Raw genomic sequence first — 27202 nt, forward strand, 5'->3', positions numbered from 1 at the left:
AGGGGCCCCAGACCCCAGTTCTTTTGTGCTGGGCCCTAGACTCCCCTCCCCACTTTTTAATCTTAGCCTTTTTATTATTTAAAAAATACAAACTTGGCTTACAGGCCTGCTGAGTGTGATGCAAAGCACCAGTGAGATTCCAACCCCCTCAATCTTAAATTGTTTAGAGACCTACATTTGCATCTGTGCATATAAATCAGGAAATACAAATATGATGGGGATTTGCGTCACAAGCTTGGTCTCCCAGCTCTCTTAGAATTCCTAGCAGCACCCCTGATCAGCAGTCAAGCAAGCACCCACCTTGCTCCCTCACGGGCTGTGCTATTCCACGTTGCCGTTCTGGTTGTGCTGGTTTCCAGGCGTGCGCGCCTCCTCCTCGCAGGGTGAGAGCTCGTCAATGGATGTCTGGTTTGTAATTCCTAAGGAGGGGGAAAGGCATCAGCATCAGGGGGGTTGTGGGTACAGGTGCCAAGATCAAGAGACCCAGCAGAAGGTCAGGAGGAGTGAGGGGGCAGGCAAGGTGAGACGAGGGGGGCTTAGGAAGATGTAGGCCCTGAAAAAGGAGAGGGAACAGGAAACCTGTGAACCCCCTACAGACTTTGGACTCCAAATCCCTCCAGCCCCAGCCGGCATTGCCAGTACTCAGGGATGAGTACCTACTGTATATCCAGAGAGCCAAAGGTTCCCTGTCCAAAAGAAGGGAGGGAAATGCCATAAAGAACTTGGGTCGCATCCGCTCCGTGCATTTAAAGCACTATTCTACCACTTTAACAGTCTTGGCTTTCCCCAAAGAATCCTGGGAAATGTAGCGTGTTAAGAATGTTGAGAGTTGTTACACAGACCCCACACAGAGCTATAATTCACAGAGCTATGACTATTAAAGTGGTAGAAAAGTGCTTTAAATGTACCATGCAGAGAGATGAGTCCAGTACCAATTGATGTGTGAATACCAGAACAAGCATACATTGCTCAAGAACTGGATAAACTGAGATTAGGAAATGCTAGTGTTAGGTTTGTTTACTTTTTTTAAACAAAATAATCTATCGGTCATGTTGATGGATTTACATATTAACTTTTCTACTTATTCTTGCTTATAAGCTGCTCTTAGTGTCCTTACCGTAGAAGAGCGGGACATGAATACAACACGGCAATAGCATTAGGAGGGGCATGGCAAGAGCAGGGCCTTTTATGTGGTGGCTCCCTCTTTTTATTTTATTTAAATTTTATTTATTAATACTTATTCAAAGATATACAGAAAAACATACCCAGTAGAAAATATCTTTTTATAATATACTGAGATAAAACAACTACTTGATCTAAAAAAGAGCAAAGTCAGAAGGGAGAAAATACAAGAAAAGGAGAAATCTAAAGAAGGGTAAAGCAGCTAGAGAGGCATTAGGGAAGATGCAAATGGAAATTAAGAGAAAGAATGATTACATCAATGGCAATCAGATTGTGTTCAAGGGCTGGTTCTTAACGGGTTTTTTGTTACAAGGTCAGGAAGTGGATGTTTGGAGTGAATTTACATATTACACGTGCATGCATGTCATGGAGCCCACAAATTTTTCTTTTTTCTTAACAGTTTGGTGAAGGGGCAGTATTGACCACAGCTCCCTTACAAACTTGACCAGGAAAATTGACCCAACACAACTAAATCTGTCCCCTACTCACAAAGAAAGACATCCCTCTGCCCCACCGTCAGCCCGTACCACTGGCAGCTCGCTCCTTCCACTTCTGTTTGTTCTCTTGGATGTACTTCGTCCAGGTGGAACGGAAGCTGTTGATGTCAGCATTGATTTCTCCCAGTTCAGCATGCTCATCGACAGAGGGCTGGCGCCAGTGGGAACTGCAAGAAGTGAGAGACACCATCAGAGGAACCTTGCAAATCCCCAGAGTCAAGGGCCATAAAGGGCTGTTCCTGCCATGCAGCGCCCAGCCAGAGACAGTCACGCTGGCTGGACTGCTGCCTGGTGTCCCTCTAGGGACAAACTCGGGGGCCCTAGAAGCACTTGCTTGGTTTTGGCCATGCTTCCACTTTATACTCCCTCACTTAGCCTTGATCACTGCGTTTCTCTGCGTAGCAAATCAACTTCTCTTAGTCTCCCTGCCCCCAACTCCTATTTTGTATTGTACATTTTAAGTCAGGGATGGGGAAACCTGGGGTGCTTCAGATGTTGCTGGACCAGACCACCCATCACCTCTGGCTACTTGCCAGGCTGGCTGGGATGGATGGGAGCTGGAGGACCACACGTTCCCCACCCCTGTTCCATTTTCAAACTGGAGTGGAGGAGGTACGGTATTCTTTTTTAAAAAATAAAATAAAAAATAGTAATCCCCACAAATAAAAATCAAATCAAATTAAAGACTCTCCTGTGAACTTGCCCAGCTTTGGGAGTGACAACCAAGACAGGAACAGGAGCGGGGGTGGGGGTGGGGGGGATGGGTGGAAGGATCCATGTTTCTCCCTTGGGCACCCCCAAGCCAGGTGCACAAAGAACAGCCTGCATGGTGAGCCAGGCCAAGGCAATTTCCAGCTACAAAGGGGCCCGTTTATGTGAAGCCCGACATTGCCGCTGGCTGTGCTGCTTGGTGCTTGCCTCACGGGAGTTTGGGGACGCACAAGCTCTGTCAGAGCTGGCACCTTGAAAGGTTCCAATTGATCTCACAGGCTGACACAGGCTCCCTTTGGTCCTCGCTGCCTTCCCCTGACAAGCAGGCGAGAGGCAGTCAAGAGGGGAAGCACTCCACAGCCCCCCAAAACTCACAAGGAGGAATGGGAAATGAAAAAAGCCCCTATTATTCTTCAAAAGAAAGAAGGTTGGCTGACTCTCCCACAGCAAACATGCTTCAGAGAGCCAGTGTGGTATAGTGGTTAAGAGTGGTAGACTCGTAATCTGGTGAACTGGGTTCGATTCCCCGCTCCTCCACATGCAGCTGCTGGGTGACCTTGGGCCAGTCACACTTCTCTGAAGTCTCTCAGCCCCACTCACCTCACAGAGTGATTGTTGTCGGGGAGGAAGGGAAAGGAGAATGTTAGCCGCTTTGAGACTCCTTCCGGTAGTGATAAAGTGGGATATCAAATCCAAACTCTTCTTTTTCTTCAAGAGGTGAACTTCCCCTCCAGGGCCGGCCCTCCCATAAGGCAATGAGGCAGCCGCCTCAGGTGGCAGTTGCTGAGGGGTTAGGCATGCTGTGTGTGCCACATGCCCTCTCCGGCTATAGCCCCCAGGTGCTGGGGAGGTCACTGTCCTATTGACAGTGTTGAAGTAAGACTCAGCTGCTATTCCTTATACATGGAAGGGGGCAGGGGAGCACCATCTTGGCCTTCACCTCGGACTTGGACCAGCCCTGTTTCCCCCAAATCCCCAGCACTGGGACATGCAGGCTCAATGTGGGAAACTGGTCCCTGGCAAGATGCATTGTCCCTGCCTCCCCATCCACATCCACAATGGCTGGGCCAACCAGCATCCTGGGAGGGTCTAGAGCTCAGGTACCAAGTTCAATGGCTGGCAGCTCCAGTTAAAGGAGAATTAGTCTGTCAAAGATAGGAAGTGCCCACAGCACTTGGCCACAGCAGCCAAGAGGAAAAATTGTGGGCTTGATGTAACCTAGCATAAAGCATCTTGTTCTGTTCCTATTGTATTCTTTTCCTGCACAGGGGTGAATGAAAACCATGCATTTACTGGAAAAATAAAAGGGTACATCCAGGAGCACTATTGGTGGAGCGGGGTATTAAACTCCACGCCCTCCTTTCCTCAATGAGAAACAGGCCTGCTCATATCTGCATTGCCCCTAAACTCTGTGCAGACTCCCCCCACATGGGTACCCTCCAGACCAGGGCTGGTTGAACTGCAGTGCTGATCATCCCTGAACACTGGCTGTGTTGGCAGGGGCTGATGGGAGTTGTAGTCCAACAGTGTTATTGGGCACCACATTGACCGCTCCTGCTCCTGATGTTATTAGATCATCGTCCCTGACCATTGCCCATAATGGCTGAGCCTGATGGGACTTAATTCTAAAATATCTGGAGGGCATCAGCTTGCAGAAGGCTGAACTAACAGCATAACAGAATACAGTGGTACCTCGGGTTACATACACTTCAGGTTACATACGCTTCAGGTTACAGATTCCACTAACCCAGAAATAGTGCTTCAGGTTAAGAACTTTGCTTCAGGATGAGAACAGAAATTGTGCTCCGGCGGCGCAGCAGCAGCAGGAGGCCCCATTAGCTAAAGTGGTGCTTCAGGTTAAGAACAGTTTCAGGTTAAGAACGGACCTCCGGAACAAATTAAGTATTTAACCCAAGGTACCACTGTACAGTGGAACCTCGGTTCTCGAATGTCTCTGTTGACGAACAATTCGGAACCTGAATGTCAAAAATCTGGAAGTAATTGCTTCCATTTTCAAATGCACCTTGGAAGTCGAATGGCTTCCGAGGCGCGTTTCTCCACTTTGTCAATGGATTTTGCTGACCGCCCTTTGATCTTCAGTTTTCTAACATTTCGGAAGTTGAACAATCTTCCGGAGTGGATTACGTTTGAAAACCGAGGTTCCACTGCATCAGGAAACTGGCTTGTCATTATGATTGAAGGACTGCAGGTATGCTGCTCGGGGTACTATCCCAAGTAGGGGTGATGTAGTCCATGGTATGGAGAGTACCATTAGGTAACATGAATGGGCTTCACTCAAGTACACCAATGGAGTAAGGACCAACCCAGCTCTCTTGTCCCTGGTGAGCTCAGCCATTGAGAATCAAGCCACCTACCATTGCCCTATCATCACCCTGGGTTATTTTTTATTGGTCACATTAGCATGTGACAGAATGTTGGGAACTTGTGGCACAGCGCATGACACTGAAGAAGCCGGTCTCTCTCCCTTTGGAACTGGTTCTGGCTGCTTCTCCATGCCCGTGCTCCTCTCCACCCCAGCCCTCCCTGTGTACAAACCTGCTCTGCTGGCTGGAGGATTTGTTCTTGGAGCCCTCCTCCACCAGGGGGATGACCATCTTCTCAGCCACGTCCGTCAGAACTTGGAAAGTGGGCTCCACGATGAAATCAATGAAGCCTGTGGAAAGGAAGAGGCCTTAACAACAGGGCTGTGGACTCCTCCGCTTCCCCAGGCACCGTGGTGCACCACAGAGAGGGATGATATCTAGTGGGCAAGAATGACAGCAGGATGAAATAAGGTGGCAGATGGAGCAGGACTGGTGGTGAGCCCCACTAGGGAAGGAGATGCTGGTCATGAGGGCCTCACCAAAGAATACAGCCTGGCATTGTGCAACTCACCAATCTGGGACTGAGCCACCAGCGTGGATGTACGGTCACACAAAGGGGAGAAAGGCAAACCAAGCTCAGCCTCTTTGTCACCCTAGAGAAAGCAAAAGCAGCATCAGAACCAACCCTAAGAGCAAGACATCTGAGCCAAGCAGACTGATCCTGGGGTAGCAAGAATGGCTACTATTGTGCTGTGAAGCACAGACTATCACTCTTCAGGGAAAATGCTGCAATTGCTGTGAAATCCTGAGAATCTTTGGTTTGGTTTGGTGCGTTTAAAACCAAACACACATGTTCCCATGGCTACAGACTGGCAGCATAGGGAGAAGAAATGAAAACAAACAGGCCACCTGATAAGATACATTGCCTGGTGATCTTGCAACAGTCAGGGGGGTTATGGTTCTTCCTTCAACACAGCTCTTAGTCTCTGCTCAGGAATCCTAGCCCTTCTACCTCTGTATATTTCAGCAACTTTCTCTAAGGGATGCCTCCTACAAAATATTTCACATTTCCAATTCAAAACTAGATCCCAGTTTCAGAACTGCACTCAATACTGAAAGGAACGCACAAGCATATTTTCATGGATTTGCCTTTCAGCATACTCACCGTGGAAGGAAGGTGGGGGAGATTACTTTCTTGCTTGCAAATAATTTGAAGGCAAGAATGTAAAATTACATGCATGCACCCCTTACTACGCTATGTCTTGTGTGTCTGTTTTGTAGTGGAGTCACCTGTACGCAAACATAATAATCCCAGAAGAAACAGGCCTCTGGGTCACAGAGGCCACAGGATATACCTGTCGGAAGAATTCTTCCATGAGGGCCTTGGTCCATCGGGAGTGCACCGTCCACTGTTTGGTGGGGTGGCTGATGTCGGCTGCATGCAGCAACAAGGAGAGTGCCTTTGACTTGTCAATTCTGGAAAAGTATTATCATGGAAATAATGAGGACAGAGTAGGATCTCACCTCTGGCATACCCCACCTTCACCCTACAGGGTAAGGCAGCCACAAACCCACTTGCCAACTCACCACAGACTAGTGATCTTAGCCCTCTGGCCAAGCAGGTCACATAGCACCACACAGATCCCTATTGTGAAAATCTCATTTCCACTGCAGTTTTCAAGCAGGCAAGAAAAAGGGAGAGTCCCTTCCAAGCCACTGGGGAACTTGGGGGAAAGTTCTGCTGTTTCTCATTTTTCTCCTGCCCTTTTCTCAAGCCCTCTGTGCATGTCAGAAATGGCAACCAAACATAATGGCTGACTGGTAAGCCAAGTCTATATTTATGGGCCTCTGTGCTTCAGTGCAACCAGAACTCCTGAAAATAAGTCATGACATTATAGATAAGTTGGTGGCTCAATTAGTAGAGAATGAGACTCTTAATCTCAGTCATGGGTTCGAGCCCCATATTGGGCAAAATATTCCTGCAGTACTGGAGGTTGGAACCTCAATTCTACGAGTCCATGACTCAAAACATAATGGGCTAAATAAATTGCTTCTCCTCCACCTCTCTCACACTGGTTCTGTGCTGCTGCTCTTCTGTCTTTCTTTGGTCTATTCTTAGAAAAACAGAGTCCTTCTGCTGGTACCATTCCCACAAAACCTGCTCCTTTTGAAAAGCCCCAAGACTCCTTTTTCTTTCCATAACTCCTTTAGTGAAATGTCATTCATAGAGGACAGGTTCCCCAGCATAACTAGAGCTAGGCTAAAATAAGCCCCTCTCCCTTTGGGCTTCAGACCTTGCTTCAAAGCATTGCCCTTGCTCTGAATTGTTACATCAGCACATGGCCAGCTCTGGTTGTCTAGCCAGATTTGTGATGTCATCACATTCACTGGAACACTGCTAGCTGGACATCCCCGGCCTTACCAAGTCACTGTTACTCTGCAAGGCTGGAAAAAATTAGGACTCAGGTCCCACTGCCCCTATCACCCCTCCCTTGGGCACCTCCATCCATGCCATATGGTCAGTGCCCCTGCCTCCCCCGCAGTCCCCTTCTTCTGCCACTTACCGCTCAAGCTGCTGCAGGGAGGTTTTCATGGACTTTACTTGCTGGAAGTGACAGGACATGTCCGTAGCCAGAACCATTTCAATCACAAGTGACCGGAGTTCCCTGCACCACACAAAACAGAAGGAAAGAGATATTCACACAGACGTTTCCTGTGTGTTTCATAAAATCATAGAGTTGGAAGGGGCCTTGTAGGCCGTATAGTTCATTATTCTTGTCTCCCCAGATGTTGGACTACAACTCCTCTCATCCACAGACAGCTAAATCAGCTGTGGATGATGGGAGTTGTAGTCGTAAAAACATATTGGGACTCAAGGTTGAAGAATGCAAGAACACTGGTCTAGTCCAATGCCCTGCACAATGCAGGAAATCCAGAGCAAGAGCATCCCCAACAGAAGGCTGTCCAAATCCTCTGCTTCAAGCCCACCACTCTCTGGGTAATTGAAGAAGAAGAAGAAGAGTTTGGATTTGATATCCCGCCTTTCACTCCCCTTCAGGAGTCTCAACGCGGCTAACAATCTCTTTTCCCTTCCTCCCCCACAACAAACACTCTGTGAGGTGAGTGGGGCTGAGAGACTTCAAAGAAGTGTGACTGGCCCAAGGTCACCCAGCAGCTGCATGTGGAGGAGCGGAGACGCGAACCCGGTTACCCAGATTACGTGACTACCGCTCTTAACCACTACACCACACTGGTTCCATTATTGAACTGCTCTTACCATCAAGAGGTTTCTCATGGTGCACGAGCAAAAATCTACCCTCCTGTAACTTGAACCCATTGGATCTAGCTCTGCCCTTGGGGCAGAAGGGCACATGTATTTTCTGTGTGACAGCTCTACCACCTGTACCATTATCTCCTCTTCTTCTTTAGTTTAACTATGGAACTTGCCCTCACAGGAGGCCACGATGGCCACCAACCTGGATGGCTTTAAAAGAGGATTAGACACATTCCTGAGGTACAATAATAATAATAATAATAAATTTTATTTATATCCCGCCCTCCCCAGCCGAAGCCGGGCTCAGGGCGGCTAACAACACTAAAACAGTACAACATTATAAATACATTCTAAAAATTAATTAAAATACAAATTGATGGCAACCATAGACTAAAGCTTTGTAGAGATTGCCAAAGGAGGGAGTCAGGCTGCGCCCTGACCAAAGGCCTGGTGGAACAGCTCTGTCTTACAGGCCCTGCAAAAAGATGTCAAGTCCTGCAGGGCCCTTGTCTCTTGCGACAGGGCATTCCACCAGGTTGGAGCCGCAGTCGAAAAAGCTCTGGCTCTAGTTGAGGCCAGCCTAACCTCTCTGTGGCCTGGGACCTTCAAGATGTTTTTATTTGAAGACCGTAAGTTCCTCTGTGGGGCATACCAGGAGACTATCAACGGGGCTATATTCTACCTCCACTGCCAGAGACAGTATATCTCTGAATACCAGTTGCTGTGAAAGGTGTGCCGAGTGCTGTTGTGCTCATGCTCAGCTTGCAGGCTTCCCACGGGCACATGGGCGGCCACAGTGAGAACAGGATGCTGGACTGGATGGGCTCCTGGTCTGATCCAGCATGCTCATCACAGGTCCTTACACCCAGTGGAGCCCTGACATTTGGTGAGAAAAGGAAGGACCTATCCATTTGGTCATCTTGAATGGCCAGATTTGAGCAGATGATCTTTGATTCTGTTCCAAGATGTGTGTCAGGTAATAACACTGCTGCGATGTGCTTTCTAAATGACCTCTAATATTGGTGGTTATGTCTTTTGCCCTGCATCCCAGGAGTCATGAGAAGCTCAAATGGCATTGAGTCACATAAATGCCTGTCTTCTGGCGGATATGTTCCCAAATATAACACATCTTCTCATTTACTCTTGCCTCCTGGAAGCCTTTGCAATGTTAAGCTTCCCAGCCTCCCAGCAAGGCCTTAGTAACTATAACACATTTGTCAGAGTCTGTCAAACTCTATCCAATTTCATTCTTTTTCTGAAGATGAACAGATTCAATAGGTAATCATCATCGCAATTGTTTAGTCCTGTGCAGCTGCGTTTGAAGGAGAATTCTGTAAAACTCAAAAGCTTACTCCCACTATTTCTTAGGACTGAACAAAAGATATAATCACACTTCTTCCATGTATAGGCACACCCAGACCATCGTTACAAAGCATCTGGCTACCCAGCATGCATAAGGGTGTCGTGTAAGTTCCAGGAGGAAGCCAATCATGATGGGTCCCCATCAGAAGTGTATGGAAGGGGGGCAGCTGTGTACCTGGGTCTTTCCTATATCCCTCTTTTTTGTGATCCATGCAAGTATAAAGCAACTGCACAATCTGCAAATAGGGAATTCTCACAGAAAGTGAAAGGGGTGAGGACTGGCCTGCAGGAAAACCAAGTGATGTATCATGAAACGTGAGCTGCCTATAGACCCTGTCAAGTTGACCTACAGAAATAACCCATGGGTTGCTTTTGAGTCTGGTCAGGGAGCAGGTCTGGATATGGGTAATGAAAGGGGCCAGGAAAGGGTTCCAAACCCAGGGTGCTGCCTAGCAAGGTGATGCTCTGGCCTGCTATGGTCCACGGGGTCACCAAGAGTTAGACACGACTAAATGACTAAACAACAAGAAGGAAGGTGATGTGGGTTGAAATCAAGGAGACAAGGAGGGCAAGCAAGAAAAGACATTTGGAAGAAGGGATCTGGAGAAGCTCAGGCCCTTCTCACCTGCACCAGCTGACTCCAGCTAAAAGTCTCATCATAAATTCCAAGCCTCTGAGCCTGTGTGTGCATGAAATGAACAAATGAGGTTCTCTGCACTTTGACTCCAGAGTAGCTGGTTTTTCCTACATTGCAAGTGCTTTCTTTTTATGTGGTGAGTTGGCAGTCTGGGTATATTTCCAGGTGAAGGCAGGGGAGAGCCACAGCCTTCATCAACCCATGCAACAAATCCATTTACATACTATTTATAGCATATGGATTTCCTGGAAATGCCATTGTTTTCAATCCAGTGGTAAAGTCCAGAAACAAATTCACCACTTCACTTGCTGCTTCTGTGAATTAAGCCTAATATTCTGACCCTTGCTTCATGTATTGATGCACAAGTCATGAGTTCCTGTTTTCCTGGTCCTTACAGTATTGCTGTCATCACCCTCAACCGCCGGGGTGAGGAACCTATGCCCCTCCAGATGCTGCCAAGCTACAACTCCCATCATCCCTGTCCACTGGCAATCAATGCTGGCTGCAGCCAATCAGAGTTTGACTCCAACATCTAAAGGGTCACAAGTTTTCTGTCCATGATCAATAGGTAAAAGAGACATGGAGACCAAAAGTGGGTCCAGTGAATGAACTGGGAGCATCTGGTGATATAGAGCACAGGTGTGGGGAACCTTGGCCCTCCTGGTGTTGTTCAACCACAACTCCCATCAGCCTCAGCAAACATGGCCAATGGCCAGAGATGACAGAGATGTAGTTCAGCAACATTTGGAAGGCCAAAGGTTATCCATACCTGCTGTGGTGTATTCAAAGCCTACTGGATGTGTGGACCCGAAATGAGACCATCAGGAGCTCAACAGAAACACGTATGAGCTTAAATAAAACAAAGTATTTAAAACTGGAATCCTAAACCCACCCAACTTAGTGGGACATTTTTTGAGTAAGTAAACATTGCACAATGAGAGGGCACTGTGTCCACAATCCTATCCACTTTAGCTGACAGCAGTGGTTGCAAACCATTGGCTTGACTCTCCCACAATGTCTGCCCCCTCCAGGAGAGTCCCCCCCCCATTCCCCCCATTCAAAGACAACATCTTCCTCAGCAAGAGTGAGTCCTATCCAGCAGGCAGGAGGAGGACGAGGTCTCACACGAATTCGTCCTTGGTCAGGTTGACAAGGATGTTCATCTCATCCTCCTGCATCATGCGGAAGACAGCACTGATGTGGTGGTTCTCAAGCACCGAGCGGTCATTGTACAAAATGGCCGTGTCTGACCTGGGGAAGGGAAGAACAACAGTACAGTTCAGAGGCAGCTTTAGCAATGCCAATTCCAATCTTGTTTCACAGGGATTGGGGTAGACATTCGAACTCTTCTGATTTTCACCCATGCACCCACGTGCATATCAGGTGCCATAGTCCAACACTATAAGCATTGAACAGGGGGTATAGTTTGACCTGCACAGACTTGGCTGCAGTGGTGGTTGGAGCCCATTGAAGCTGGTAAGGTGGACGCCCAATGGTAAGTGAAGCCAGAACCAATGACAGGCAGAGCCACCATATTCAAGTTTGCCCCCATCTCGTTTGAACCCTACTGAGTTCAATAATGGCAACTGGCTGCCAATTAGCTTCTGGGCCCAGTCCAATTGCTGGTTTCAATCTACAAAGCCCTAAATGCCTCAGGACCAAAATATCTCAAGGACTGCCTCTCCCCATATGATCATACACCGAGGCCCTTCTTCATGTGCCTCCTCCAAGACAGGTCCAGAGGGTGGCAACACAAGAATGGGCCTTTTCTGCAGTGACCCTCCATTTGTGGAATGCTCTCCCCAGGGAGGCTCACCTGGTGCCTTTGCTACATATCTTCAGGTGCCAGTCAAAAACATTCCTCCTCTCTCAGGCCTTTGGCTAATTAAACCATCGTGGCCTTTTAAACTGCAGAGGGGGGTTGTTTTTGCTTGTTACCATGCCAGGTCAGGGACTGGAACATGCTCTACCACTCTGCCATCAAAAGACTCTCTTTCACTTTTTTATAATAGCTGCCCATTGTACCAATAAGCGCTCTCTCTCTCTCTCTCTCTCTCTCTCTCTCTCTCTCTCTCTCACACACACACACACACACACACACACGAAACAGATCCATATTGCTCACTTGGTTTGGATGTGGAAGCTGTTAGTGGTCCCTGTGTGCTCATAGTCATGGATTGCTGCCGCAAAGACAATGGCCAGGACCTCAATCTCTGTCAGGCAGTGCTGCAAAGGGGGACAGAAACAGGAGATGCCATCGGAACCTGTGAGGAGCCCTCCCTTGCCCAGCAGCAGAGACAAAGGAGGAAAAATACTATTTGCACCAGAGTATTCACCAGGATGGATCCCCTCTAGCCTCGTATCTCTTTGCCTGGTTGGATAGTCTCCTGTGTGGGTGAACAAGTCCATAGTCATGGATCACCCTCAGAATAGTATAGTGCTTTGGTGGCTTCCTAATGGCCAGGGTCAGGGACCCCTTTCCATCCCAATGGCCATGTTTCCTTATGGGCAGCCTTCCTGTAGCCTTATGTCAGTGATGGGCAGAGCCAGAGGCAAAAGTAGGAGCAGCAACAAACATAACTTTCATTGTTGTACAGTAGTTAATTTCTGCACACACCCCTTTGGGCATCCTTCAGGTTGCATATAGTTTCCTCAGGTTTCCTAGGTCTCCGGTTTCCCACCCTTGCTAAATTACTGATTTGCTGTATTACAAACTTCTGTGGACCAGAGCCCATTTCATCAGATGCATGAAGCCATCTGATGGGGAGCATGTGACCTCCATAGAGAAATAGTAAATTGCTTCACATCCAGGCATCCCATTGGTCCCTCTAGCTCAGTACTGTCTATCCTGACTGGCAGCGGCTCTCTAGGATTTCCGATGGGGAATCTCTTCCAACCTTACCTGGAGGTGCTGGGGACGGAACCTGGGACTGCCACCTGCTGTACCACCCAGCTATGGCCAGGCACTGCTGCACTACAACCCCGATCATACTTGGACGAACCACGGACCACGCTGATTGGGGCTGATGGGACTTGGAGTCCAATTGGATCTGGGGTGTCACAGGTTCTTCATTCACCTGATGACGTGGGCTCTGATCCATGAGATCACAATACATTTGTTCCTTATTATGATGCCACTAGACTCTATTGTTGTTTCATTGCCAAGAAACCAACCAGCTACCCCTCTGGAATCTATTGCAGTGCTGATGCAATAAGAGGCAGAAGCAGTCTGAACACACAGCACAAGGTGGAGAAAAGGGAAGAAGAGTAGGAACTATGGCTTCTTTTCGACTGACAGAGGTGCTTTCAGCACCTGAAGATAAAGCAGAAAAATCACCATTGCAATAACTGCAAGTTTTACGGGTTGGATTTCTGCCTGTTGCATGGCTATTAAAGGGATAGAGTCTCTATTAGAAATAAAACACAGCAACAAACAAGGAAAGAGATGGTGAGGAGAGAAGGGTCTGGCTTAGTGAACCGTTGCCTTCAGAAAGAAACCTCTTTTCCAGCTCCTGCCATTATGTTAAACCAAAAGAGGCCACTAGGAGGCGCTATGTTATTGATGTCAATGCTCATTGCTATTTTCCTAGAAAAAGGGGTGCAGGAATGTCTCCCTTGTTCTCTTATCATGGCACCCACCTGAGAGGTGCTGGAACTGAGTTCTGGTGAGTTCCCACTGAAATAAAAGCCCTGTCAATGCTTCATATATAGATTTTCTAGAGATGGACTGTAAAAGAGGACTTAGGGCCATTAATCATGTGGTGAACCCTTCATTTCTGCGACTGCATTACTGGGGTGGACTTGGCCAAGATGAGAAACACACTTTCTAGATGGAGGCCAAGTGGCCGAAATATTGGGAAATTTTGGAGCAAGAAGGAGACAAATTGAAACTGCAGAGTTTTGAGAAATTAAAAGACAAAGTGCGAGACTGGCTTCATTATTATCAAATAAGAGAGGCTTATAATCTGGATAAAAAAATTGGCTTCCAGGTGGAAAAATCAAAATTGGAAACAGAACTGTTAGATCCCAAAACTAAGATACTTTCAAGAATGTATAACTTGCTGTTAAAATGGAACACTCAGGATGAAACGGTGAAATCTGCTATGATTAAATGGGCACAAGATGTTGGGCATAATATTATGTTTGCTGACTGGGAACAGTTGTGGACCACAGGTATGAAATTTACGGCATGTAATGCCTTAAGAGAGAATATTATGAAAATGATTTACAGGTGGTACATGACACCAGTCAAGCTTGCAAAAATCTATCATTTGCCCGATAATAAATGTTGGAAATGTAAAGAAACTGAAGGTACATTCTTTCACCTTTGGTGGACGTGCCCAAGGATTAAGGCTTTCTGGGAGACGATCTATAATGAGATGAAAAAGGTATTTAAATATACCTTCCTGAAGAAACCAGAGGCCTTCCTCTTGGGCATAGTCGGCCAATTGGTGCCAAAGAAGGATAGAACTTTCTTTATGTATGCAACAGCAGCAGCAAGAATACTGATTGCAAAGTATTGGAAGACACAAGATTTACCCACACTGGAAGAATGGCAGACGAAGGTGATAGACTATATGGATTTGGCAGAAATGACTGGCAGAATCCGAGACCAGGGAGAAGAGTCGGTGGAAGAAGATTGGAAGAAATTTAAAGACTACTTGCAGAAATACTGTAAAATTAATGAATGTTAAAATGATGTTGGATTGAAAATAAGTGGTATTGGCTACAAGTTTAATAAGAACATGCAAATATGGATGGATACTGGATGAAAATATACAGTTATAATAAGCTAAGATATAGAGTAAAGATAAATGAAAGAGGGTAAGGATTTGCTGAAATGTTTTTGTAAATGGGAATACAAAAAGGGGAGGTGTGAGGAGGTCAAGGAAACAAGTAAATGAGCCCAAAGATATTGAAAAATGGATATATTTTCTTTTTAAATTTCTTCTTTTCAGCTATTTGCTTTTTGTATTTTGTATCTTTTTTATTCTTTTTTTCTATGTGTGTTTTTTAGTTTGTTAATCTTTGTTATAATTTTCTCTATTCTGTAAACCTATGTTTTCTTTTTGTAAAACCTGAATAAATATCTTTTAAAAAGAGAAACACACTTTCTAAGAGCATTAATAACCCATGACTCCCAGTTTGCCTACACCTAGAAGAGCTTTCCAAGATGGCACCATAGACACTTCTCAGCTAGAGAACCAGCAGGCAGAATATCCCCATGGTGCCCTCACCACCATGCCCGTGCGAAGCAGGAAGCAGTGCACAGTCTGGGTGACGTCAGCAGCGTGTATCTGGTTGTGATACGGGTTCTTGTACTTCCCGTAACCAGCCTCCAGCGCATCAAGGAAGGTCATGAGGTACACTGTGGGGATCTAGAGATAAAGGAAAAGGTTAACAATGTAGCTCCAGGAAAGCTTTGGGGATAGGAGTAGTCAGTGCTTTTTTTCTAGAAAAATTGTTTAGGAGTACTCTCATTTTCCTACTCATATTGAAATACTGCCCCTCAATGAGGCCAAACATAGATTCACAAAATGTTTAGGGATATGCATACCCCCTGGGGGGGGGGAGCACTGGAAGTAGTCAAGGATATAGGATGCTGTCTCATACCTAGGTAGTCCATCTAACTCCGTATGGTAAAAGGTAAAGGACCCCTGGATGGTTAAGTCCAGTCAAAGGCGACTATGGGGTTACGATGCTCATCTCGCTTTCAGGCCAAGGGAGCTGGCGTTTGTCCACAGACAGCTTTCCGGGTCATGTGGCCAGCAGGACTAAACCACTTCTGGTGCGACAAGACGCCGTGACGAGTGCCAGAGCGCACGGAAACACTGTTTACCTTCCCGCTAATAGTGGTAGCTATTTATCTACTTGCACTAGTGTGCTTTCGAACTGCTAGGCTGGCAGGAGCTGGGACCGAGCAACAGGAGCTCACCGACTGGCAAGCCAAAGAGGCTCAGTGGTTTAGATGACAGCACCACCCACTCCCACTGACTGCCTAGCTCCCACAGGGTCTCTGGCACGGCTCTTTCCCAGTACCTAGATGTGCCAGGGATTGAACCTGGGATCTTTTGTATGCAGTGTGGGACCCACCCTTACAAAAAAAGTCACAGGCTGACATCTATGCTCTGATGCAGAACCCTCCAGTCTTCACTTAAGATTCCAGCGCGCGCACACACACACACGCACACACTGGCAAAGAGACAGTTTAAAAGTGGAAGATCGCAGGGCGGTCATATTCCTTGTCCAGAATGCATGTGAGTCCTCCACCTGCACTATCCCATCACTAACCTCTTGAAAAACAGAATGTGTCTGAAATAAGCAATGACCCTTATGCCCTATGGCAGCATGAACTTCAAGGGCATCTGCTCTGTCCTAAGGGGCTGGGGCGTTCCAGAATGCGGAATGACCTGTTCTTAAAAAGGTGCCCCCTTAACAAAAAGACCACTTCCTTCAAATACAGAACATCCCAGGCTTGGAAGAAGCTTTCCTTTTCGGGCTCTGGAGCTCAGGGTAGCTGCTTGTTTGGTGCCCTGGAGTCTTTATTTTGTAGGAGGGGTATGGAATAGCCCTTTAATAAATCATCATCATAACAACACTGTGATTATACACATGCCATTTCTTACCTTGAAGCGGCTGTTGAGGTTGTGGCGGGTGAGCAGTTCAAAGACAATCGTGCGCAAGGCGTGGTCCTCGCTCACCTTATTCAGCGCAAAGACGTCAAAAAACCAAAGGTCAAGAGTCTACACAAGAAAAGCCAAAAAAGAAACGTAAAAAAGGAGGACTATGTCCTGAGCACAGTGCACTTAACTGGTACAGGATGGAGAAAGAATGAGCATCAGAAGAAAGGAAACCTTCCATCTCTCAACTTTGGAGCATGTTGAACAAAAAGTATTGCCACAAAGAGTTCCTTTAAGCCTGTGCAAAGAGCATTCTGCTTTTGCAGTGATGAGCTGTAGCTGGTCCCCTACACATCCAACAAAATTATAGGCCATTAATTCCTGATAAAAAACCACCTCTTTCAGCTCCAGTGTCTCTCTTTTAAAAAGTTATGGCAAAACAAAGGAGGAAAGTTTCCTTGACTCATGCAACTTGATCACAGAAAATGGGTCAGGGTATAAACAACCAGTGCCTTTTTTGGGACAGTATCCATTGGAACAGAGTACCATCAGGACTCCTTCTTTTTGCTGTTCATGGCAGCCATTTTGTGCTGGGACCCACAGCGTGAACACCAGCCTTCTAATTTTTTGCCCCCCAGAAAGCACAGTGAATAACTCCCAGCTTGAGAGGTTGGGGCAGGTGCAGAAGCATCACGTCAAGGAAGGAAGCAAACGAAGTTAAGGCTGCAATCCTACACACACCTACCTGGGAGTGAGCCCTCTTAAACTCAGTGGGCTTACTTCTGAGTAGACATGGGCAGGATGGGGCAGTAAGTCCAGCATCCCCCTAATAGAGCTGCATTACCTTCAGGCAGTTGATGACAGAGGGAGAATAGTTCGGCCCCACCGCCGTGTAAGTCCGACGGAACATCCTGCAGAGCAGATAACAGCAGGTCAGGCTCTCCATGGAACATCTGGACTGCATCCCCATAGAGACACCTCCCAAACCCCACTGAGTATCCAGATGTCTGAGTGCTGGATAAAATGCTGCATCCAAGACCCTCTCTCCTTACATACCAGGCCAGCAGACCTCAATCCTTCCAAACCCAGGAAATTCAAATGGGACTTGACTTTCAGTCTTTGCACCTTATAGATCAGATTGGGGAGCCCTTTTTTCAGCCTGGGGGCCAGGGCTAAAAGTGGGTGGGTCAATGGCTGTACGTGTTGCCTTTCTCTGTCCTCTTTGCAGGGAAAGAAGAGGCGTTCTCACAGCTCAAGGACAGGCTCCAGCCAGGCAAAACAATTGAAGGGGGTGTGAAGCAGGGCTGGTGAAGAGTGTGGTCAAAGGAGAACTGGCGTTGCCTGTGGAGAGTTCCAATAGCCGCACAGAGAAGACTGGAGGGATGCATTTGGTCCACGAGGCCTCATGTTCCCCACCCTGGTTATATGTTATCTTTGCCCTTACTATATCTATCTGGCTCTGCTGCCTTCCACCTCCTCCTGCTGCTTGCTCAACCCAGGTGGAATCTACACACATATAAAAAACACTGTGAAAATGCCTTTTTAAAAAACGTTTTGAAAACTATACTTAATTTGTCATAACTCACCATTGCCATCTAGTGTCACATTTGTATATTGCATGATACAACACACTTTATTTTATTTACAGCTGTATAGCTGAGTCCCTGGTACTTCTTCCCTTTCCAAATGATAGCCAGGGCACCCTGATATAGTCACCAACAAGGCGCAGTTGTGGGGCAGGGCCCACTCATTGGGCCAATGTACTAGGCCAATGCATGAAGCAGATGGAGGACCATCCCCATCTGGAGCAGCCCTGTTCCAACACACACACACACACACACACACACACACACGGCACTCCGTCCAGACCTCTCAACAAAGATGCCAGCTTGAACAGCATGCACAATGCTGCGGAACTTGGGCTTCTCCTCGGATCGACGTCCCTTGGCGCGGGTCTGCTGCGTGAAGGTGGAGGCCAGCCAGTCCCGCACCTCAGAGGGAACTGCATCAGACTTGATCTCCTGGAGTTCATCTTCCGTGTCCAAGATCTGCCTGGAACAGGGAAAATGAGCGGTGAGGAGCAGTGAGCGTTTTAGTGAGAAAGGCACTGCAAAGAGAAGCAGAACTGCAGTTAAAACTGAGAGGGAGGATGAGGAAGAAGGAGAAAGGGAAGAGGAAGAGAAATAATCTGGAAATTGGCCAAATTCTGGCATATAAAATTCTGACTTTTGTAAAAAGCTGTGATTACAAGATTCAGTTTCAGGGATGCTTCGCTGGCCAGTTCAACAGGCTGCACTTATTTCCTCCTAAGTTCTCTAAACTGAACAGCTTCCAAAAGCTGTAAAGGTCTGCTATTCCTTATGCAGAAACAAACTGAGGTAGGGAAGAGGGTAAGATCAAATTCTCCTGAGCCTCCAGAGGCACCCTGCAAATTAGAGATGCTTCGTGCAGCCCAGGAGATTAGCTTGGGGGAGACGGTGAGTCCTGTGGCATAGGTGAGGTACATAGGCGCATAGGCACAGGGAAAGGGTTTATAAAGGAGTGGGGCCCAAGGATAGTGTGCTCTTTACAGTGGCAATCCCAGAGTCAGTACTAGAGGGAAGTCTGTACTGGGGTCTAAAGGGAACTGCCTCTCCTCATGAGATCTCATCTGACTCAGGATCAGGTCCCAACACTACTGAACTGTTTCAGTATGCAAAACACTAGCCCTGACACCATCTTGAAAACACCCACCTGAGCTTCTGAAACAGTCTCCCTAGACTTGCAGGCTCTGCACTTTAACCAGTGGCTAGCTCAGTGCTTATTTCTGGGTCCTCTCTGGAAAAGGGGTCAGGCAAGACACACGAGCCCCACAGCCTCACCTGGTCTCATCAATGTAGACAGCTTCCAGCAATGAAGCAGTATATTCCAAGTTCTTCTTCAGCTCCACCAGATTCACTTCTCCCGTCTCCAACTGTTTCACCATGTACCGCAGCCTGGAGGGGGAAATGGAAACACAGGGAAGGGGGAAATGAGTAAGGGGGAAGCAGAACCTTGCAGGGCTCTCTGGGTCATCCATCAAAGGGCAGCCCACTCCCATCATTACCTTGTGAGGGACTGCTAGGGAGAAATGGAGCCAATGAAATTCACACCAGTGAAATCACTCAGTTGCTGTGATAATGTGGTAGCTGAATTGGGCAGATATGTGTCCAAACCCCATTCCACAAAAAAGAAACTGAAAAATGAATTATGGATCAAAAACAGCCCAATGAGGACTGAGCATGCTCAGTAGGCATGGAATGCTGAATGGCTATTAAGCGGGTGGGGAGAAGAACTCTAGCAGGAGAAGGGATGGAATGGAGTGACTGGAACCCTGGACAGAATAACGCCACACTGGACCACTCTGTTGCAGTGCCTCACTCATATACGCAAAAGCCAGTTTCCTGGCTTCTCTCTGTTGGTTGTGCTTCACCCTGATGCAAGATGGCTCTCCAATGTTGAGAGCCTGACTATGCAGCTGAAAATGGCATGTTGAGCAATGCACCTTGGGCCATCTGCTCCCTTGATGGGGCACATCACTAGTTAATAACAAGCCATCAAGCTCAGCTGGGTGTGTGGTCCATAATGTTTCATTTCCGGTTAATCAGCCCTATTGTTCCGCTTGAAGGACATTAATGTAAAAACATTGAACACTTCAGGAGAACCAAATGAGTAGAGATCATTACAGCATGATTATCCTTTTAATGAAATGGTAAAAACCACACACACACACACACACACACACACACACACACCATGTTGTTTCCTGTGGAGCAAAGCTACCTGTTAAGAAAAACACAGGCCTGCCACCAAAACTCGAAGTTCCATGCTGAATCATAGAATTATAGAGTTGGAAGGATCCCCAAGGATCAACTAATGCAGGGATGTCAAACTCGCTGGCCGTGATCAACAGATCGACCCCCTTATGCTAGTGATCAGTCGCGAGCTCATTTTCCTCTGTAGGGGAAAAAGAGCATCTGGCCCTGTCCCCTTGCTCTGCCCTTCATTCGCGCACGAGCACAAAGACAGAAGAGGAAGTAACCGCTGCTGTGTTTAGTACCCGGTTAGCGTATTTAGTCCCTGGTTAGCTCAACAGCTTCTGGCCCCCCCCTAAAAAAGCTCAACTTTGGGTTCCCCGCCCCCCCCAAATGGGTAGATCACTGCTAGTTTTTTTTCCACAGCCTCTTGGGAGCCGGATGTCCCTGACATGCAGGAATCTCAGCTAAAGCATCCATGACAGGTGGCCATACAACCTCTGCTTAAAAACCTCCAAGGAAGGAGAGCCTACAACTTCCTGAGGGAGATGGTTCCACTGTCAAACAGCTCTTAGTGCCAGAAAGTTCTTCCTGGTGTTTAGTCGGAATCTCCCTTCTTGTAACTTGAAGCCATTGGTTCGCATCCTATTCAAGTTTACTCCATCTTCCATGTGACAACCCTTGAGATATTTTAAGGTGGCTATTTTATCTTCTCCCAATCTCCTCTTTTCCAGGATAAACATACCCACCTCCTGCAACCACTCCTCATAAGTCTTGGTTTCCATACACTTGATTATCTTGGTTTCCCTCCTCTGCACACATTCCAGCTTGTCAATATCCTTCTTAAATTGTGGCACCCTGGACACAGTTGTGGGTGGTCAGGTGTGGACTGACCAAGGCAGAATAGGATGGTACTATTACTTGGGTGGCGCTGTGGGTAAAAGCCTCAGCGCCTAGGGCTTGCCGATCGAAAGGTCGGCGGTTCGAATCCCCGCGGCGGGGTGCGCTCCTGCTGCTCGGTCCCAGCGCCTGCCAACCTAGCAGTTCGAAAGCACCCCCGGGTGCAAGTAGATAAATAGGGACCGCTTACTAGCGGGAAGGTAAACGGCGTTTCCGTGTGCTGCGCTGGCTCGCCAGATGCAGCTTTGTCACGCTGGCCACGTGACCCGGAAGTGTCTGCGGACAGCGCTGGCCCCCGGCCTATAGAGTGAGATGGGCGCACAACCCCAGAGTCTGTCAAGACTGGCCCGTACGGGCAGGGGTACCTTTACCTTTATTACTTCCCTTGATCTGGACCCTAGACTTCTGTTGATGCAACCTAGAATTGAATTCTCTCCTTCCATAAGACACAGTTCTGTGGTCCCCCAACACCTAGAAGACTCCCACATTGGCTGCCTCTGCCACCCTGCACTTCTCTACCCATGGAAGCCAAGGATGTGATGTGGGGAAAATTGAAGCAACTTGTAGCGTGATGAGTTAGAACAAGAAAGGGATCTCAACAAGGCCTGCCATATTTGATGCCAGTCCTAGGTTTCTCCAAACATGCCTTTCTGCCCTCAAAGAACAACTCTTTGCCACAAATGCCGAATGAGAAATTGTTTCCCTTTTTCTGTGTTTCTTTTATTGCTATGTTTTCAGAGGTGATATAAGGCAACTGGCTAACCTCTTCTTTGTTTGACTGATTGCTGGAGGTTAATGTTCCAACAATGGGAGATAATGAGAGGAGATAGGTCTTCTGATAGCTAAGAATCTCTCTGGAGTGTTTGGGGAGTCACCTATCAGGAGCTTGGAGCATGGAAGTACCGTAAGTGGGGCAGGAAAACAAACAAGCACAAAGAAGAGAGTGGAGTGTTTCCGACTGAAATTGTGGGAGCAAATGGGGGTGGCTTTAAAAATAGGTACTCCAGGTCTCCATTTAAAAAAATAATAATCTGTGCTTTAACTTTAGGAACACAGTGGGTTTCAGTTTAGTTCTATTGATGTAGGGATTCTATCCCCTTTTCTTTTATGGTTTTATGTTTTATTTTGTATTTAAATTGTTTTTTAACCTATTTCTTACAAGCCACCCAGAAAACTATGCTATAGGGCGGCATATAGCAGTCATAAATGAATATGGGGTTATATCAAATGTTAGTCCTGCTCAGCGTTGACCCCCTGCCAGGGCCGGCCCACCCATGAGGCAATGTGAGGTGACTGTCTCAGGTGGCAGGATCCACAGGGGCAGCAGATCCCGATGTAGCTCTTTCTTCCCCCCTTGTTCTTAGTATAGATCTTCCCTGGTGGGGAGGTAGGCGCCATTCTGTAGTCAACCTCAGATGCCAAAATGCATTGGGCTGGCCCTGTCCACTGGAATTGATGGAAATGACTAAACATAGACCTGTTAATTTCAATGGGTCTACTCTGAGTGGAACTTAGTTGGCAACAACCCCTGGAGACCAGGATTCACAAGTTACTCTCTAGGGGTCTGCAGCTTGATGTAGAATGCCTGTTTGCCTCCACTTAACATGTTCTGCTTGTACATCACCATCATCAGTGCATCAATAAAAAAATAAAGCCAATATTGGAAAGACGTGGTGAAGGGACCATGGGGAGGAGCTGCAGCAGGGGCTCCCCCCACCACATGGCCTTGGACTTCACAAGTGACCTCGTACAGCTGCTTTTCTGTTTTGTTTGTAGATAAGTCTCTTTTAACAGCTGTTATTGAGCCTCTCTTTGAAAATAGTACAATCCTATGCACATCTACTCAGGAGGAAGCCCTACTGAAGTCGCTGGCGATTTTCACCCATGTAAGAATGCATAACACTGGAGACTATATGTGTTGATTCCATATTGACTTCACTTCTAACTATTCAGGCACCAATTCGGTTGTGAAGATCTGTGCTCATTTACTGTCATTCTTGAATTCCTTCTTACCATACTGAGAGAAATTTGGTAGAGAGGGCTAGGTTTCGAGCGGCTAGTGCCAACAGATACAATTGCGGGAATTATCATCATTCATTACTGACATATTTGCCACCTTTTATGAAGAGGTGTCTCAAAGTGACTTTTAATGTAAGAACAGGAATAACAAGAAACAATGAAACCAAATTTAAAAAGAATAAAGCCAGAACTTAAAATGCTCATCCTTATATACAGATGTATCCACCACACTAAAGGTGCTGTGGTCTAAACCACTGAGCCTCTTGGGTTTCCAATCAGAAGGTCGGCAGTTCGAATCCCCATGATGGGGGGAGCTCCTGTTGCTCAGTCCCAGCTCCTGCCAACTTAGCAGTTCGAAAGCACACTAGTTCAAGTAGATAAACAGGTACCGCTGTGGCAGGAAAGTAAACGGTGTTTCTGTGCATTCTGGCACTCGTCACAGTCCTCTGTGCACCAGTAGCGGTTAGTCCTGCTGGCCACATGACCCGGAAAGCTGTCTGTGGACAAACGCCGGCTCCCTCGGCCTGAAAGCGAGATGAGCGCCGCAACCCCATAGTCGCCTTTGACCTGACTTAGCCTTCCAGGGGTCCTTTACCATTACCTTTTACCTTACAAAAGGAATGAACATTTTAAAAGGAGGCCACAGACCTAATTAATCATACTCCAAATTAAGAGTCAAAGGCCTGGGTAAAAAAAAAAAAAAGGCATTTGCCTGGTGCTTAAAACAGGCAATGATGGCACCAGGCATACCTCCTGGGGAGAACATTCTACAAGCAGGGACCATCACTGAAAAGGACGGTCCACATTCTACACCTCCCTTGGAGGAGGACATACAGAACAGGGCCTCAGATGATGAACATATGGTCTGGGCTAGTTCATGCAGAGAAAACCAGTCCCTAAGGTACTGGGGTCCTGAGCCACGTAAGACTTTATAGCTCAAAGTCAGCCCTTTGAATTGAGCCCAGAAACAAACTGGTAGCCTGGGCAGAAATGCCACATATATATAGAATTGGAAGGGACCACAAGGACACTTTTGCCTAATGTGCAGCTCAAACCCATGACCCTGAGATTAAGAGTCTCATACTCTATTGGGTGGTTATACGCTCAGACCAAAAGGGACGCGGTGGTGCTGTGGTCTAAACCACAGAGCCTTGGGCTTGCCAATCGGAAGGTCAGCGGTTTGAATCCCTGTGACAATGTGAGCTCCCATTGCTCGGTCCCAACTCCTGCCAACCTAGCAGTCTGAAAGCACGTCAAAGTGCAAGTAGATAAATACAGTGGTACCTCGCAAGACGAATGCCTCGCAAGACGGAAAACTCGCAAGACGAAAGGGTTTTTTGTTTTTTGAGCTGCTTCGCAAGACGATTTTCGCTATGGGCTTGCTTCGCAAGACGGAAACGTCTTGCAAGTTTGTTTCCTTTTTCTTAACACCGTTAATACAGTTGCGACTTGACTTCGAGGAGCAACTCATAGCACGCGGTGTGGTAGCCTTTTTTGAGGTTTTTGAAGACTTTGGTGATTTTTGAAGCTTTTCCAAAACTTTTCCGACACCGTGCTTCGCAAGACGAAAAAAATCGCAAGACGACAAAACTCGCGGAATGAATTAATTTCGTCTTACGAGGCACCACTGTAGGTACCACTCCCGCGGGAAGGTAAATGGCATTTCCGTGTGCTGCTCTGGTTTCGCCAGAAGCGGCTTAGTCATGCTGGTCACATGACCCGGAAAAACTGTCTGCAGACAAACATCGGCTTCCTCAGTCAGTAAAGCAAGATGAGTGCTGCAACCCCAGAGTCATTCACGACTGGACTTAACTGTCAGGGGTTCTTTACCTTTACCTTTTTTTATGCTCAGACCATCTTGCTCTGCTCAGCAATCCATCTGCTGAGCCCTGTGTCAGCTGGGTGAAGGCTGAAGGTTCTGTGAAAAGCAACCTTACAGCTACCAATGCCAAGTTGTCATGTTTATCCACCACCCCACACTTTGCATCACTTGGCTCAACAAAGCCCAAGAAGGGACAGCAGCTCTGGCCAAGTAAACCAAAGCTCCCTCCAGCTTCACACCCAGAAGCAGGAGAAGGAGTCCACTGGGCCTGAGCCCAACACCCTGGTTCTCCAGTTCCTGTGCATGGCTCACACAGTCCAGCTGAACATTATGATGCTATGCTTTGCTTTAAAAGTGGGGTGGGGTGACCCAGCCACCTGCCTACCAGAAGGCATGGGAAATGCCAGAGGTTTCTTTGCAGTCCCGAAGATCAACGCAAACCTTCCTCCTACTGATATGCACAAGTGCAGTGGCTTGAAAGGGCAGAAGGAGGCAACCTCCACAGCTGATGGCACAAAAGCAGCTGCTTTGTGATCTCACAGATAAATCCACCACTTCCTGTTGCTGAGGTGTGGTGGCTCAAAAGGCCCACAAAAGTTGCCACAAGGGAGCTGAGTCAGCTCACACACCACTTCCTCCACAAATTGAGTCTATGAGAGCCAAAATTTTAAGCAACGTGGACTAAAGTCACTTCTGGGGCCCCTCCGGGATGAGGGTCCCTGAAGCTTCATTAGTTTCATGGTAGATCCACCCCTATGGGAAATTAAGCATTCCTTGATGCAAAAATGTCTTAAACATTTTATGTTGTGTTACTTCATTTATCTGTTAAGTCAGAGTGCTTTTTGAGCTGATTACAAGTACAACTATGACATCAACTATAAAATCCATACATCGTTACAATACACAAAAACAATTCCATCACAGCACTAGAGCATCAGAGCATCAAGACACCCTTAATTAAAATATACAAGGAAAGAAGCCGCAAATTAGCATCCCTGCACTAAGCCATGGCTTGGTTTTGCTGTTTTTCTGCAGGACAGATTGGGTAAACTATACATGGTCACTTTGCAAATTGCCAACATTCTCACCAATATATTTGGAATTTGTATAAGCATCTTGCTTTATAATTTCCTCTTGGAAAAAAAGAAGAACAAGAAATAGCATGGATATTAAAACAGTTTAAAAACAAAACAGTACGGTCAGAGGTTCTAAGTTATGTCACTCAGAGAAGGTAAAAGGCAATGTATAAGAATGGGGAACTGTACTGACCACTAAAAAAAATCATTATACTTTATTAAATCTCAAGAATATGCAGTCATTACAACAAATAATTAAATGCATACACACTGTGATTATATATATATATATACATACATATACACACACCACATAGAGAAGCTATTCTAGTCATTGTCATTTATGTTATATTTATTCTTCATAAATTCAATTAGAGGATTCCACTTGTTTTTAAAAATTTCTCTTGTGAATCTTGTCTCAGTCTAATGAATTCTGTAAATTTATACATCATTTCTTCCTTCCAATTGTTTTTGCTAAACATTCTTTCACTGTTGGTGGTGACCTACTTTTTTATTTTATTTTCAGTAACTGGAATAGGTGGACTCAAAACAAGAATAATCAATTGGGCCAAGTTAGTGAACAATTAAAGGTATAGGAAAGCATAATGGATCAGTTTGATTTGCAGGTTAAGGTTATACATGCATCATTTGCTAGTCTTCATATGCTTTGGGCTTTATGTGTGTATTTTATCATTTTAATATAAAACAGCCTTGTTTTATCGGCTTAGTTTTCACTGAGTTGGTGAATTAGGATCTGTGCTGAATTGTGTTGAATCAAAGGTGAGTGCTCACATGGCTGAGAAACAGGTTTACCACCTAAGATGGCTATCTATCTATCTATCTATCTATCTATCTATTACGTAAAAGTTATACACCATAAACATAACAGTATAACACTTTTTTTAAAAAGGTTCTTTCGAACCTTGAGACCTCCTTCCTTCCCTCCATGGGTTCCAATTCTAAATTTTATTCCTGCATATTTTCTGTAATCTATCTGTTATATAA

The 27202-nt window shown here is 46.6% G+C and overlaps 1 protein-coding gene across 5 annotated transcripts in view; it reads right to left on the reverse strand.

The window, feature by feature from the left end:
• The window catches only part of PDE1B (phosphodiesterase 1B), a 128300-nt gene that overhangs the window by 4401 nt on the left and 96697 nt on the right, over nucleotides 1-27202 (reverse strand). For all 5 annotated transcript variants that reach the window (XM_077923738.1, XM_077923737.1, XM_077923739.1 and 2 more), the window contains exons 3-15: nucleotides 19469-19582; nucleotides 18477-18659; nucleotides 17452-17518; nucleotides 16614-16730; nucleotides 15225-15365; nucleotides 12113-12213; nucleotides 11113-11238; nucleotides 7279-7380; nucleotides 6070-6190; nucleotides 5286-5367; nucleotides 4947-5064; nucleotides 1710-1846; nucleotides 301-419 (exon numbers count right to left, since the gene is read on the reverse strand). In XM_077923738.1, coding sequence (XP_077779864.1) covers nucleotides 322-419; nucleotides 1710-1846; nucleotides 4947-5064; nucleotides 5286-5367; nucleotides 6070-6190; nucleotides 7279-7380; nucleotides 11113-11238; nucleotides 12113-12213; nucleotides 15225-15365; nucleotides 16614-16730; nucleotides 17452-17518; nucleotides 18477-18659; nucleotides 19469-19582 — 1507 coding nt within the window. In that variant the 3' untranslated portion in view covers nucleotides 301-321. The remainder of the gene's footprint in view (nucleotides 1-300; nucleotides 420-1709; nucleotides 1847-4946; nucleotides 5065-5285; nucleotides 5368-6069; nucleotides 6191-7278; nucleotides 7381-11112; nucleotides 11239-12112; nucleotides 12214-15224; nucleotides 15366-16613; nucleotides 16731-17451; nucleotides 17519-18476; nucleotides 18660-19468; nucleotides 19583-27202) is intronic.

The sequence above is a fragment of the Podarcis muralis genome, chromosome 2 (assembly GCF_964188315.1).
Source record: "Podarcis muralis chromosome 2, rPodMur119.hap1.1, whole genome shotgun sequence".
In the NCBI taxonomy this organism is placed as follows: domain Eukaryota; kingdom Metazoa; phylum Chordata; class Lepidosauria; order Squamata; family Lacertidae; genus Podarcis; species Podarcis muralis.